This window comes from Chenopodium quinoa, unplaced genomic scaffold (assembly GCF_001683475.1).
Source record: "Chenopodium quinoa cultivar QQ74 unplaced genomic scaffold, ASM168347v1, whole genome shotgun sequence".
In the NCBI taxonomy this organism is placed as follows: Eukaryota; Viridiplantae; Streptophyta; class Magnoliopsida; order Caryophyllales; family Amaranthaceae; genus Chenopodium; species Chenopodium quinoa.
Window position 1 is genome coordinate 4,111,662 of NW_018742815.1, and position 16,952 is coordinate 4,128,613.

Here is a 16,952-nt window from a genome sequence, read left to right on the forward strand (position 1 = left end):
CTGAGCTCTTTTTTCTCAAATTTCTATCATTTTTAAATCTATTTTTCTTAAATTTAAAATTAATAGTGTAGTTTAATCAACAAATAAAGAGTATTGTTTAAATGAAAATTAATGATAATCAGTATTACTATTCAAATGAATGAAATGATGATATTTGAATGTCGCCCCAGTCTTACATGCATCTAATGATGCAAATGTGGTGATTGACCATTTTATCTGATTCTCTTATTTCTCAATCCTCCAATTATTTCTCTTATTTCAAAAATTAACTTGTTTTAGGGCCTGTTTAATTCGGCTGTTCTCATAGACTGAACTGAAATGAATATTTTATTAGTGAAAGAAATTAGGAGTTGAACTGAACTGAACTGAAAATAAACGTATGAGAACATGTCCTTACTATTTTGTTGTTGATACGAGAGAGTAATGTTTTACCAATAACTATTTGATAATTGTAAAATTGGATACGCAAAATACCTTATCTGACATTATTTTTATGAATTTTGCAAGGACAAGTTTGGTGTCAAATTTATTTTCAAGACTCAACAATGTCGGACTCTATTTTTAGTAATTGTGGTCTAATCAGCCCTAATTTAATTTATGTGGGTAAGTTGTTGAATTGTTGCCCAATAACTTCATTTATTATTTACAATGGTCTTGGGCCTAACTTGACCCAACTAGATCTGGATAGAGACATTTGACAAAATAAAACATTAGTTTTTCAAGTGATCAAGCATTCACAATAACTTGGGACCCGAAAGTTTGAAACTCATTAGAACTAATTTGGCCGTCTCTAAAAGTTTGTCCTGAAAAGTGACAAGATAGACAACCACAATATATTTTATATACAACAATCTAGAAACAACATACAATGGTCACACAGATTTTATACTCGTAGTCTCATATGACATACATCTCATCAAACAAACATAAAAATCCCACACATTGTAGGATTCAAAAACCCCATTAACAAATGGTATATATATGAGATAAACATTAACAATGACAACTTTAAAACCAAAAAAAAGAACTTGAATTTTCCCTAACATGGAGTACGATCTACACAAATAAAATGTAGAATCGTACCGACCTACATAACCTCTCAAACACACACTATTTCTAATTTAGCAACTAACGAATTGAAAGATACATCTCAGGATATTAGGATGTAGAAAAGATCTCTAAACAACTTTGGTAAATATGTACATGAGTACGTAAATTCTACTTCTTTAATTTGCTTGTCGAATCGATTGATAAATTTCCTTAGGTAGACTTTAGCCTGTCTAGTCCATATAAGTCCTGGATAAAGCATGCATAAAATTAGAAAGAGGTTAAGAATATGATCTAACAATCGTACTATGTTTAATTTATCCTCACGAACTCAAATGTCATATTAGTAGATCAAATTACACAGTACATTTGATAATAAATTTTGAACGAAAGATTATTTTATGTATATAGAGGAGGTTTGTAGAATTAATTAGAGTGAGAACTTACAAGAGTGGAATGGAGTTGTTGTAGGAGAGGCACGAGTAATGAAACTAAAGTTTGGATTTCATCTCTAAGAGTGTCAAAGTTTTCACCTTTGGCCATAAGTAGGCTTATAAATGTATTTGTATCAGGTAGAAGTTTCAAAGCTACCTGTATCACCCACCATATCATATGTATTTGTGAGACATAAAAGATTTCTTTGCTGCAACTAAAAAGTAACGCAAATAGTAGTTTTTATTTGGTAAGCTACGTATGAGTAACAAAAAAAGATTTGCTAAATGGTAACAAAATAAAGAGATCGTTGATGAGACCTTAGATAATTATTAGTAAGTTAAAGAAGGAATTACTTTATAAGCAGTTGCTGAAATCCATCCATGCCAAGGTTTCAAGGTCATCTCATAAGAGTTTCCAACAATTTGTTCCATATTTTCCCTTGGTTCGATTGTAATATGTTGAAGTAGTGAGCCCATGAAGTCCAAGGACCTAATTAAATTAATCATATCATTACGATATTAATTAGTTTCTTTAATTTGTATGTAGTATATAAAAATAAATTAGCTATCTCTATAAGTTCAAGCAAAAATAAGTAATATAAAAACCATGTTATTGTGTGTGAATAGAAAGGATTAACTAATAGGGCAAATTATAATGCAAATAATTGTAATTTGATATAAGTATGTAAGATAAAATTGCTTAAATCTATATATTTTGTTTGATTATATGAATTGATCAAACAACTTGTACTAATTAAATTACGGAGTATTTATTAATTAAATGATTTGTACTGTGTGATGTTTAAGTAATGAAGGAATTCTACTGTTTGATCGTCATCCATCAAAACAATAGGAATCTTCAAGAATACTTAATTATACAATAATTAATTAAATAATCTATGTGTGGATGAATGGGTAGGTATTAGTGCATTTAAACACACATGTTTATGTAACGCTCATATATATTAGCAAACTATTATGACAACATATTCTTTTTAGAAGACTGTTATTACAAAGGGCAAATATGATGATGTAATCAAAGTTTCAGTGATTGAAAATATACGCAGAATATTCTTTTCTTAAATTTATGTTTTTAAAATACGATATAGTGTAATATTATGTCTTATATGATGATGAATGGGGATATGGATTATAGAGTAGTAATAAAATACCTGGTGAGCCAAAGCAAAGCTTTGCTACAACTATTACTCTTTTTGGCATTTCGTTCAACTGCTTCTTTGTTTAATATCTCTATCAAATTCGAATATGTTGCCGGGTCAGAATCACAAAGCATCTCCAATCTCTGTTGTCATGGATCATCATGAATGACATATATAGGATGGTTTAAATATATTAACTACGAATCAATAATCACTACTTACATAGTATATACTAGAGAAAGTCTAACATATAAGTATATAACATGTTTAATCGTCATATAAATAAAATGTTTGTAATTGTTAGACATGTATGTAGTTTGAAAAGAACATATAAATTATTCAATTTTTTCCCTTCAAAAACTATTATCATATTAGAGCACCTATATTGATAAAAATATAAGGTCAAAATCCTTAGTCCTAATTTTGCGCAATCTTATCATTTAAAATTTGGACGACTCCTCCTAAAAGGTCTACCTTGCTAACACATGTCGAGTTGATTCGTAACTAGCTAGGGTTCTAGCCCAGGTAACTTTTAATTTTCTTTACCAATCTAAACATGCATTAAAGTCTAAATCTAATTCCCAAGAATTATGAGAGGAAATAGCTTCTTTTCATCATGTTAGAAATGTTACTTAAACTAGATATATAAATAATTAATGACAATTATATATCTCTTGTTCACATGGTCATACAGTATTAGTCAACAAATTACTGTAGATGAGTAATTAATAATTTTGATTAATATTAATCGCATGCCTTAACCCTCAAAGATAAGTGGGATATAGATTAATCTTACTCATTGAAATCTTCTCCAAAAAAATTTCATATATGATATTAAGTTTAAATACAAAAATAATAGAAAAAGAAATAATGAATCTACGGCTAGTTTTACAATCTTATTAGGTTAATTTTGATCCATACTCAAATGATCAAATTTTATAAATGATGAAAGATATGATATTTTCATAAAGTCATTTTCACCAACTAACTATATTATCTTGTAATTCTATGACCAAAAAAGTTTAGCGGATTCCAAAGAATTATTAAACATGTTATGATGATGCTTTGTCTCCTTGATCTTATCGTTTATGTACTACTACGTACTATATGAATTATAGCCTGTTATCAACTCTACTTTAAGAAAGATATTTTTTTTGAATAGCAAAACTTTAAGAAAGATATTAAAAAAGGTAAATGAACAAATTAATAATTAGAAATAAGGGTCTGTTCTAATACGTTGAAAATTCAGTTCAGTTCAGTTCAACTCCTAATTTCCTTCTCTTTTAAAATATTTATTTCAGTTCAGCTCAACTCAGTTCAGTTCAGTTCAGTTCAATTCAGTTCAGCTGATTTTAGTCAATGAAAACAACAGACCCCTAATTGAACACAGATAAGAAGACAAACTTATCACATCATCACCAATATTTTTAAAAATTATTTTATCTATATTATTTTCCTTAAAATAATGTGTAATTATGGTTTATACATGATATATACAAGTAGATAAAAACGTAAAAAATTACTATGTTATTTAATTTTTTTTTTGAATTAAAAATTACTAGTATATTATTTCATATAACAAAGTACGTATCTATTTTATGCATAATAGGTATCCAATGACTAAATTACTGTAGATTTTTATGTAAAAAAATGAATAGTGATACTTGTTTTGTAGCATATGAGTATTGGTTCTAGTAATATTGATATGTTATAGGCCTTATAACACAATTAGTATATGATTTAAGCTTGTGTCTAGGCGACAGTATTAAGTCATTCACATGTTGACATGTGTAAACTGGTTTCCTAGTATCTTGGGCATTTATCACATCATCCATTCCATGCACTGATGCACATGAGGATATATGCTCCAACTGCGGGAGCATGTCTTTGTTACGGTGTAGCTTATAGGATCTTATCGGTCACCTTGAGGAAATTAATTTTGGCACATCCTTGTATGAGTAGAGTATAGAAAACTGTGTTCTCACTTAGAGGAGTGTTAAAATCAATTTTGGTGTGTCAAAATCATTTCCCTTACTTTGAGGATTATCATGATCCATTGATCCCGAATTAGACGAGATTAATTAGCGACTCTTACACTGTGATCTCTAATTTTAACTTCAATTTTATTTCACATGGGTTAGTCTATAAGATTTAATGTACGATCTATTTTGTAACCTATCATAAGTCGTAATGATGAGAATGAATTACAACAATCGATCTCATTTTTAAACCTTTTTTTTTTTTTTTTAAATTTTTTTCAATGTCCCTTGTATTACGCCTACATCCCAACACTATCAATCAAATGGTAATGCATAAATAAATGGTACAAGAATTTGTGAAGAATTTAAGATTTGGGGATGAACTAGGATTACTATGAATCTATAATAAGGAAATTTTACTTACAAATTTAATTCTATTGTTCTTGGGTCTTATCTTGATTGTATGAACTTTAGAAGAACAGTCCACGAGATATACAACTTTATTTAATTAAACAAAGAAAATTATTTTAGCTAATAATGGAGTAGTAATTAATTACCTGAATGTTCTTAGAAATGTCTTGCTTCAGCACAACCATCGTCGGCCCTATCTTATCTGCATAGAAATTAATTATACAAACAATATTAACTCCACATATAGTGTGATAATAATAATATCAGACTACGGTTGATTTCCTTTTTTAATTTTCACAATGATAAATGACGGAAAATGATAATCAAATTTAAATAAAACGTAGATAGATTGGAACTATGTACTATATAAACGTAATACAAGTGCTTCCATATGATTGTAGATATTTATTTATCAAAGAAAAATTGTAAAAATTTACATAAAATGGAAGCAATACGTACAATATGCATGAAAAACCAATGTGATGTAATATTTTCTTGGTAAATACCCACAAATGTTATATAACATGATAAACTATACTCCTTACTAATATATGATACGTTCAAAACTACACATAATTACATAAAACATTAAACATACGACATTTAGCATAAGAAAGACTTGAATGAAGCAATTTTCCCTATATTACAAACTATTTTAGTATTAAAAAGAAAGATTATCCTTTATTAATGTCCTATTTTTTCGATTTATTTCTTTCTCAACATGGTTGGCTTGTATATTCGTTGTAAGTAATTATATGTACAATATCCTTAGATAACACTAACAAATTAAGTTGATGAATAATTTAAGAGCATAAATTGTTAGACTACAGAAATTGATACCCGTAATTTTGATGAACCCAAAAAAAAAAAAAAAAAAAAAAATCCTATTTTGTTAGGTTTAGTTGATTTAATGTCACAGTAATTAATTGTAAGATAATACTTTGAAAAAAAAAATTCCCACCTAATAAATATGAATAAATCACTCTAAAACATGAAAAATGTCATCCAATCTAACCATAAATTATTGCACACCATCCCCCACAAAACTTTGTCAATTCAACTTTTTTAATATTAATTAAAACAAAATTATTTTCCAACAAAAAATCATTGACATTCTACAAATATTTGGTCAATCATATATCAATGCTTAAAAGAACTTATTGATGGACACTATAATGGAAATTTCAGATCTATCCAAATAAAGAAAAAATCCTAAGAATATCTGGATCGATACCAAATTGGAAACAATTAGTCAATAATTAAGTATTAATGCAAAACGACAATTACTACTTGCATGATTCATGTAATAATGATCAACAAAATGTTCAATAACAAATCACGAAAAGATTATGTTCAATAATACGTTTTCTAAATTTTGTTTAAAAAAGTATCACACAAACAACTACTAGTACATCATCAACCCGACTTAAAAACTTGGATTAGTCGAGAGTCTGGTAGGTTCTAGATAGTGCGTGGGTACAGAGTGATTTATCTAAAGACTGAAAACGATATAAAAGAGAAAAGCGAGAGAGGTTACCTAGAACTTGAACGATTAAGGTACAAAGAGATAGAAACGAGCTCGTGGGTATGTAGGAAATAACACGACGTTGTTGTTCTTCGGAAACAGCAGCATGATCAACAGATGAAGAGTTCGAACAATCAATGTTATTATCATTGTTGATAATTTTTGTGAGCAAAGAAAGCTCTTGAATAAAAGACTTAATCTCAGTTTCTTTTGCCATAATTTCTCTCTTTCTTTTCATATCTTTTGAACTGATAATCTTTCTCATTCTTATGAAAAGTCTTCTCTTTTTGTGTCTATATTTATAGTCTTCAATAGTAACCCTAATCATCACATAATAAAAGTATATTATAATTAAGTTACAGAAGATACTACATCTAATTATATTTTATCTTGAAGTACAATGCATCTATATGAATTAATATATTTTGAACTATATGTAAACAATTTGTGACTTCAAATCACTACTTGACTTTTATTTGTTTTTTCTTGGGGGGCATTACATAAAGCTAAGCAAGATTTTTATTTGTAGAGATTCTATTTACAACTGTCCCTAGTTGCTCATATCAATGAGCTATATAATTTATGGAGTTTTTATTTTTACCATAGTGATGATACATACAACGACTTAATTTACATCATGTTCGTTTTAAATTATTGTAGGTTTGTATCAAATTTTAGGACTTTTTGTCAAAAACTATCTAATAAAGATAAGATTTGTAAGAAACTATCTAATAAAAAAAATATTGTAAAAAACTACCTAATAATAGGTAAAATGTTAATTGTTGTAAAGTACTACCTCTGCCGGAAATCCACCATTGACCCACCTCAAAACACCCCCAAACCACCGCTTTCACCCCAAAACAAACACAACCTATTTGAAATTGCCTTCACCAAGCCGAAACTACCCTCCAATCCTAAAACCACCACCTCTAACCCCAAAAATCAACATCCCTAATCACGAAATTAAACTACCCTCACCTAGTCGGAACATCTTTTAACCACCCCCAAAAACCTTACCGCCTTAAAAAGCAACCTTTGTGGTGGTTTCTGGGGTGTTTGAGCTAGGTCAACGCCTTTAAATTAGATTAACGGTGGAAATTCGGTCAAAGATAGTACATTACAACATTTTACCTTTTATAAGGTAGTTTCTTACAACATTTTTTTTATTAGGTAGTTTCTCACAACTTTTAGAATGTATTAGGTAGTTTATGACAAAAAAAACCCCAAATTTTATTATTAGATAATATAGTAGTCTCACTTTAATGCTCTTAGTCATACATGCAATTCCATCGTTCGATCTTGAAAAGTTGCAAGTATTGCATGAAGTTAGAAATATAATTTAGTTTTATCATTATACTTGACCAAAACTCATTATTATTACCGTCATTTATCATTAACCTGTACCGTTAATCTGTATTATTCCAGTTTTTTTTTCTCTTTTAATTAAGGATTAAGTTGGAGGGTATCTTTGATTGATTTTAAATCTTTAAACATAGCTCTTTCCAGGAAAACGAAATTCTATAATAATGGTAATAGATCGTTGATAGGGACCTTAGTTTTGACCTAACATAAAAAGAGACTTATGATTTAATAATTTTATTCAATCAATTTGTTTAGTGTTTCTTGCATGACTGCCTCCTTAGGGACTTTAATTATAATCAAACAAAGCAATGTGTACTGTCCTTTTCCGTTTAATTTCATTTGTAATAATTTCATTTTTAAATGTCAAATTTGAGCTTTATACAAATTAAAAAAAAAAGTATATAAAAATAAAAGTAAAATAAAAATTGGATTGATACAAAATTAACCTACAATTGTTAGATTTGTATCAAAATGAATGTTAATAATAAGTTAAACTCTCACTAGTGTTTTTTTTATTACCTTCGTTAAATATTAGTTGCAACTTTAGAATATTTTATGTCTTATAAATAATACTCCAAAGTTACAACTAATTTTTAACAGAGGTAGTATTATGTTTCACATCTCTACTGATTAAAATGTAAAATACAAACCTCAATAACTCTATAAAATTAAAAGACAAACAATTGCCCAAAAAAAAAGGACCATAACATCACCAACTATGCATAGCACACAACACAAACAATTGTGGATACAACAACAAAAACTTCGATCAAGGGTTCATTCTGTAGCAATAATTTGTGATGTTGTGTACATCATCAGTACATGTACCTCCTTATGTATAATATTGGTGTTTGTTAACGGATCAACTCAATCAAAACCTATATACTCCATCAATGATGTTATAACCAAATATTTTATTAATATATGATCGTGTTGTATTAGCGTAATCAACCCTACAAAATTATAATACTAGGCCTGTTCTCATACGTTGAAATTCAGTTCAGTTCAGTTCAGTTCAGCTCAGTTCAGTTCAACTTCTAATCTCCTTCTCTTATAAAATATTCATTTCATTTCATTTTAGTTCAGTTCAGTCAATGAGAACAGGCCCTAAAGCTAACTAGGGGTTATGTGAATCTTGTAGCTCATAATAATCTCATATGCTATGATGCTTCCATTTGGGTAAGTAAAAGACTTGACCTAAGTCAACAGGCCTTCATTTTGCACGATTTTTACTCGTTGAGGGAAGCGTAGGTAGCCTTACTAGCTAGCTCCATTTGTTACTAGCTTAGGTTCATCCCCACTTCCTATATATAGGAAAGATCTGAAAACATATTCAATTGATTTTATACTGTGTAAATAAATGATTTTTTAATTTTAACAACAATTATAGGAAGTACATGATACTTTGTGAAAATAGTATGGTAGGTATCTAGCTAGCCTCATTTGGAGGGGTTGAGATCAACCTAATTGAATATTTACAACTCTTAATAATGTCCATTAGTTAAACAAAAATATAATGTGAGATGTGTAATTTATTTCATTAGTTTGGTTTTTAATTACTCCTTCCGATCCGTCCCTTAATTACAAGCCTCTATTTCTTTTTTGGTGTCCCAAAATGCTGTGCCTATTTCTAAAAATATATATCACACAATTATTACTTATGTAGTTCTTTTTATCTTTACTCCATACGTAATAGTTAGACATGTCAATTTTTAACCCGACCCGATTTCAACCCCCCTTTTTTTTACTGAGAGAGAACCCAAACCCGACCCAAATGACTCGAAATAGACCCGATTTGATCCATTTATTATAATTTGTAATAACCCAACCACTCGAACCAAACGACCCAAACAACCCCGAAATTTGTCTCAAACCCAACCCGTTGACCTGAATTGACAGGTCAATAATATTCAATTTTCCACTTTGAAAAATGACAAGGATCTACAGTACTACTACTATTTCATTTGTTTCTAAAATTTCAGTATGTTTAGACTTTAGACATTAATTACCTCACAAATATTAAAAGATCAAAATATAATAAATTTTAGAAATGGAAGGAGTATGAAAATGAAGGAAAAGGATAGAGCATTTTGTTTATGTGGCAGATATCGGCTTATGAGCCGAAGTTGACTTCCATTATTTGGGCGATGAATTCATCCTCTTATCAGCAAATCAAAGCACATTCATTCAATCATTCATTGCTAAAAACCAAATATAATTAAGAAAATGCTTTTATTTAACTTTTTTAACTATTAAATTCGCTTTTTATAACGAATACAATATTACATTAAAAAATTTGCTATAAGCAAATACGTAGTAAGATAATAATATAAAAACATAAGGAGTATTTAAACATAAAAAACTCCAATCAATAAGTTATTTCACACAATTTCAAACAAAACAAGGATTGTTTTTTCAAATGACAATTTCACAAGCATATTTTAGATGATTCCTCTTCTATTTGTTGTTCCTATTTACGTTTATTGATACAAATTATTAGTCGTAAATATCTTTTATTTTATTTTAGTAATTTATACTCCGTACTCCTTACTAATCTATTAAAAGACGTTCCTTAGAACTAATCTATACACCACCAAACCCTCTCATTACGCCATGCCACGTTACTCAACTCCTCATTAATTATGCCACATCATCCACTCAAGTATTCCTCCATAGATGAAAAAGATCAATACTTGACCTCTTAGAAAAAAAAATTTATTGTTTCACCATCTAAGCTAATTGTCAATCTTGTTCTAACCTTGACACAAACTAATATAATACTACATAAGTATTGAAGATACATACTACATACAAACAATTATTGCTCTTAAAATTAACAGTTGCACAACGAAAAAAGTAGTAACCTGGGACAACGCTTGAGCTACTCAGTACTCACTAGTAATTATTTTTTTGAAAAAAGAATATTAATCAAGTATTGAGTGAGACAAATTAAACAATACCTTATATGACTATGTTTTCTCTTTGAATTTAGAAAATCCTCTCTAATGTTTAATTAAAAATATACTTTCCACGTTTCTTTTTAGTTGACACTTTTTTTAGTCACGTTTGTCAATTCACAACTTCAACCATTCATATCTTTGATTACCGATAAGTAAAAATTATGAAAATTTGAAAGTCTGAAAATATATATCATGACGAATCTAACAAAATCCCACATAACTATATTTTTCATTATGTATAAACCACAAAACACGATCAAAGAGGAAGGAGATTGTGTGAAATAGTGATAAAGTCAAAAACGTATCAACTAAAAAAAAAAAGGTAATATAAAGTTCGAGTAATATTAATACTACCTACGTTTTAAATCCCACGTATAAGTTCACATGTTATGTACAAATAATTAAGATAAGTGGAATCAAGCCGAACCTAATTAATTATCCAAATTTTGTTTTTGTTTTTGTATTTAAGCTTGTTCTTTTCCCCTTTATTGTTTGAAATATAGACAACATGATGAAGTTGTTGGAAATTAAGAGGTAAGATTATACGTTGTACTACATAGATAAGATGTACTTGTACTGTCGATACAATGTTTCTGTAAACTTACTTGCAAAAAGATGGTAGACCAATTATCTGATCAAATCTTTTTTAGATCTAATTAAGAATTTAAATAAAGGAGAAGCAACTGAGTTATTTGCAATTAGTATAAACAATTATTATTCTTCCATTAACCTTTTGTGTTTAATAATTAATTATATTATACTATTAATTAAATTGTCTCATAATTAGAGACACATTTAGCCTTAGGACACACAGTTCTGTCAACCAAAACTGTACTGTTAAAGTCAGTTTTCTTCAATTAAATCTATGGATAAGCACTAATTTCAGTACATTAATAAAACCAATGTAGAAAGAGGTTAAATTAGAGCGTGTTAATGTAGTTGGCCATCATGATTATTTTTTAAATTATTTGGTGATCATAATTGATTGGTTTTATTATTGGATTGATCTCTATTGGTGTTGAATGAAATTATTGATTTATTGTTAATATTTTGTTGAGCTATGGCTTAATTAGCCAGTTTGGTATTCTAGGAAAGTAGAGAAAACATTTCTTTTTTATTTTTTATTTTTATGTTAGAAGAAATAAAGGAAAATGGTATAGGAAACATATTTTTTTTATGACTTTGCAAAAGGAGTCATAAGTAGATATATTAACTTAAATCGAACATAAATTATTACATTGTGTTTCTAGCTTCTAAAATAAAACTATACCAATCAATAATGCGTAATTTTGTAATACAATCCTAAATTAATCAATTATCAATAATCAATATATTATACTAAAAGATAAGCGCCTCAATGTGAGGATGACAAATGTCACTCTCTCATTGGCTTATCTTATGTATAAAATGTATCTATATAATTACTGTTTACATATTCAAGCAGAGTTATTTTTGTTAAATTTCAAACAATAAAAGCAAGTTTCTATACATGCATAAGATTTTCATGATTTCCTAACACAAATATTGATTTAATTTTTTATAATAAATATATACTTTCCAATACTACAAATAATCCATAAAATCTTTCCAATCTTTATTTATAGTTAAGTTAAAGAATAATAACTAATTTGAAGCAATATGATTAAAGTGACATAATTAAGGAAACAAATATTTCGTATTTTGAAAGGCTAATATTGTTTTTTTTTTTATGAAAATTAAATAAAATCGATAATATTTAGCTTGACGTCAATTATGAAATCAATACAAACATTTTAAAAAAAAATCCGATGTACAATAAAATATTGTGCACCTATTATAAAAGCTACCCTGTAATGAATGAAAGTTATTTATGCTTTACTGATAAAATTAACCAAAATAGTCTACAAGTTATCCTAAATTCAATTCAAGTAATCGGATGAACAAAAGTTTTTGATAAAGATATAAAATAGTGTAAAAATTACTTTTATCGTTTGTTGTACTCCTTGACAAATACTGAATGCTGAGCCGAAATGTTGTCTTGGAAAAAAAAAACATAATCTTGAACATAAATTTAATTTTAATCGGCCTTTCATTTTCTATACAATGTCTTTTACAATGACCTTTTATTTTTCTTGCAAAAAAAAAAAAAAAAACTGAACCTATAACCAATCTAAACAAGAAGAAAGGGATAGATATAAAATGTATTATAACTATTACTCATGTTTTAAATTGTAATATTCGTATTAACAATGCTATTACTTATGAATTTTTTTTAAAAAAACTAACATTTTGATTTAAAAATCGTGCATTGCTCATGTACTATACTAGATATACAACAATCATGTGCAATAATTTATGTTGTTTTATACATAATAATACTTTTAAATATAATAGTATGTGTATATAATATAATATTTTTTATAATATAAAAAATTATATGTTTATAATATAATATTTTATAACACGTGTCCTCCATACCAAGTGTAGTCCCAATCACCACTACACCAATTGGTTGTTGGTGTAGTACTGGTGATTGAGACTACACTTGGTAGGGAGGACCTATGTGTTCCCCTGCAACAACAATCGGAAGGGGAGTAAAACCTAATAACTAATTTGATCCTCAAATCTGGATTAGCCCAAAGGGTGAACCGGATAGAACACCCAAAACTCAATGCATATATGACGGGAATTAACTTATCCTTTATCTATCTTATATAAAACTCTAAAGTCTAATTTTTTTTTTCAAAATATAATAATAACATTTGTAAATTTTTGTTAATATGAAAGATATAAACCTATCAAAATGTATGTGCTCCCCTACAACAACAATCGGAAGGGGAGTGGAACCTAATAACCTAGAATTGATCCTCAAATCTGGATTAGCCCAAAGGGTGAACGGGATAGAACACCCAAAACTCAATGCATATATGACGGGAATTGACTTATCCTTTATCTATCTTATACAAAACTCCAAAGTCTAATTTTTTTTTCAAAATATAATAATAACATTTGTAAATTTTTGTTAATATGAAAGATATAAACCTATCATAATGTTTATATAGTTAAATTGTTTAATAACTTATATCGAATGCTTAGTTTTATTAAAATTATTTGCATGTAATCATTAAATGTGTTGGATGTTGTGTAGCTATGCAATGTCCAAAACTTTAGTTGAGCGATTTTGATTTAGTGATTGTATGGTAAAAAGATATTGACTTCGATCTTGAAACTTAATAGTCTAATAAATTCTAAATAGAAAAATTAAAACAAAAGGAAATGAAAATAGTAAATGGCTTTAAATATTGAAATAAATATAACCTTTTAAATCAATTTAGTGAATTCAATAGACAATTTTAAGGCATTTAAAATTAAATGGGGGAAAATATATGTAAAAAGAACATTTTTAGATATATAAATGTCCATAATGGGGGAAAATATATGTAAAAAGAACATTTTTAGATATATAAATGTCCATGCACTATTATAAGAGTTTTGTTAACCTTTTTATAATTAAGGTAGGGATAAATCTTAGTAATATATACTCTGTATACTTTATTTATATAAAATTATCAGTATCCATACCTATATACGAAGTATTTGTGTCGTATACTATATTTAATCAGTTGCTGGTTATACATATGACTATTATATAATATATAGTTTTTGGCACAGTGCTTAACTTAGAAAAATATAAATTCTGGTAGGTCAAATATAAGGTTATTATTGTGTCTATAGATCTAAAGAGTGCGACGGGTAAATAAAACATGTATATATTAGATTGATTGTAGCTACTGATGCTTGATAGTATGATAAGAAAATTTTAGTTTTTTCTCAATGGGAGATATAAATAAATTAGTCCACTTCTTATAGAACTATGTGAAGTATTATTCAATTATTTTTCAATTAATAAAATAACATTATAAAAAATTAAAAGAAATTCAAATAACATAAAATACTATTCAAATAACGTTCCTTTAATTTTTTTTTATTGACCATTAGTACAAGTCCTTTAATAGTAAATGAATTACCTTTGTTTTTATTTTTATTTTTCCTACGGGTTTAATAATTTGATTTATAAAATCGTGCATCGCACGGGCACTATGCTAGTATAATACTAAAACAGACATCAGAAAGACACTAGGAACAACACATCATGGTGCAAAATTTTCCCCTAAAAACTATTTTTCTTTTTTCTTTTTTTCATTTTAGCCATTATGGGAAAGTTTTTATTATGTATTGGTAGAATCTAATTATTTCCTTTTGTAATTGTTTCAACTATTATATTATTTCCTACGATTCAATATTTAAATTTATCAAATTTATTTCAAATTCAATACTCCGTATTATTTTTTAAATTGGTCAACATTTTTTTTTAACAGGTTAACATATACTTTCTTTTGTAGATAACTTAAAGTACAATTGAAATCATTTTAATTAATCTTATTTGTAGTTCTTTAAATAATTATATACTTTCAATAAAAAAAATAGATAATCTACAAAAAAAAACTTTGACAATACCAATAATACTATTGAGACAAATCATTTATGATCACCTATAATGGAATCCTAACATACATCTTTATGAATTTTTACATTGAATAATTAATTTAGAACGTTACTTCATTTATAAATTCTAGAATACAATAATTTCATTTATTATTGACAATGTCTAATTCTTTAATAATTTTACTATTATTGTTATATGTTTGTGCCAATTTGTGTTTACATACTACTCCGTACTATGAGCTATGTGATTAATTAAATTTGATTAAGTTATTTGAATTTCGTTAAATAAATCACCTTTTTTTTATTAATAAAGAGTAATTGAACTATAATATCTTTGTAATTCTTTAAAAAGCTTAGTAATATTGTGTGCTGCACGGGTACTAAAGTAGTTAATTCTAATTCTATCCTAAACTCCTTAAATATAAATACATTGTATATACTCCGTAGTTCGTAATATATAGTCATGTTAGTCATGTATATATATATTACCATGAAGGAATGCATTTTTGACATCCAATTGATGAATTGGTCATGCTTTCTAAGCAAATAGACTGAGAACAGTACGGATTGTAGATGGTTTCACCACTAAACTAAAAGTCTCACCACAATCAATGTCTACCCGTTGAGTCTTGCCATCAAGAAGGGCTTTATGCCTCTCAAAGTCACCATTAGATTTAACTTTATGAGTAAAAATCCACATAAAACGAATCACAATCACATTCGGAGGATAGGGCACCAACTCCCACGTCTTATGTTTAATAAGAACATTATATTTGTTAGTGGACCAACTCAACCAAAAGGTTAAGCTGATGGTTGAGGCTCAGGAATATGTTTTATACTCTATCACTCTCCCCTCACATGAAAAGCTCTTTGGGCTTGAAATGTGAATGCAACACAGGCCCACCCATACCTGGCGCGAATTAATTCCACTTTGAAAGAGGGGTGGATGAGATTCGAACCCGTGACCTTTATGTCACGCTGGCTCCGATACCATGTTAGTGGACCAACTCAACCAAAAGCTTAAGCTTATGGTTGAGGCCCACGAATATGTTTTATACTCTATCAATATTCATCATCCATGGCCATTTTCCAATTTGGATCTGGAATTAGGCCTGTACAAAACTATCCGGGAATCCGAAAATCCGATCCGCAACCGATCCGAGTTTTAGGATATCCGATCCGAGTTTTCATTTCGGATCGGATATCCGATCCGAGTTTTCATTTCGGATCGGATATCCGATCCGAAAAATCGGATATCGGATACGAATTCGGATACTGTTTTCAAATTTTGAGGCTGAATGGTGAAGGGTGAAATTTCGGTTTGTGGTTTTGATTATAGCCAAAATTGAATTCAATCCGAATTAATTCGGTTTTGGATTTCTCAAACCGAATCCAAACCGAATTTAGATTCGATCCAATTCAAACCAAACCGAATTAATTCAATTTTGCTAATTAGAATATGATCCAAACTGAAATTTTTTCCATTCTTTCGTAACATTCAAACCCGAAACTCAAAATTCACCTAAAAGTTCCTACAATCGTTGAATTTTTTCTTGTTAACTACATTCTTTGTTAGAAAGAGGTATTGA

The 16,952-nt window shown here is 28.3% G+C and overlaps 1 protein-coding gene across 1 annotated transcript; it reads right to left on the bottom strand.

Annotated features, from left to right (window-relative positions):
- Positions 1-819: 819 nt before the first annotated feature.
- On the bottom strand, positions 820-6,836 carry LOC110725805 (glycolipid transfer protein 3-like). The gene is made up of 6 exons (XM_021905274.1): positions 6,569-6,836; positions 5,178-5,233; positions 2,654-2,784; positions 1,836-1,971; positions 1,495-1,638; positions 820-1,296 (listed from the first exon to the last, which is right to left on the bottom strand). The coding sequence occupies exons 1-6, from the start codon at positions 6,819-6,821 to the stop codon at positions 1,261-1,263; spliced, it is 756 nt and encodes a 251-aa protein (XP_021760966.1). The 5' UTR covers positions 6,822-6,836; the 3' UTR covers positions 820-1,260.
- Positions 6,837-16,952: the final 10,116 nt, after the last annotated feature.

What these genes read in the sequence shown, in the direction of transcription:
- LOC110725805 (XM_021905274.1), bottom strand. Translation starts at nt 6,821, where the DNA reads ATGAGAAAGATTATCAGTTCAAAAGATATGAAAAGAAAGAGAGAAATT. An exon ending in ACATTTCTAAGAACATTCAG is followed by an intron (nt 2,785 to 5,177) that starts GTAATTAATTAC and finishes CCATGACAACAG; the next exon opens with AGATTGGAGATGCTTTGTGA. An exon ending in AACAACTCCATTCCACTCTT is followed by an intron (nt 1,297 to 1,494) that starts GTAAGTTCTCAC and finishes TGCTTTATCCAG; the next exon opens with GACTTATATGGACTAGACAG.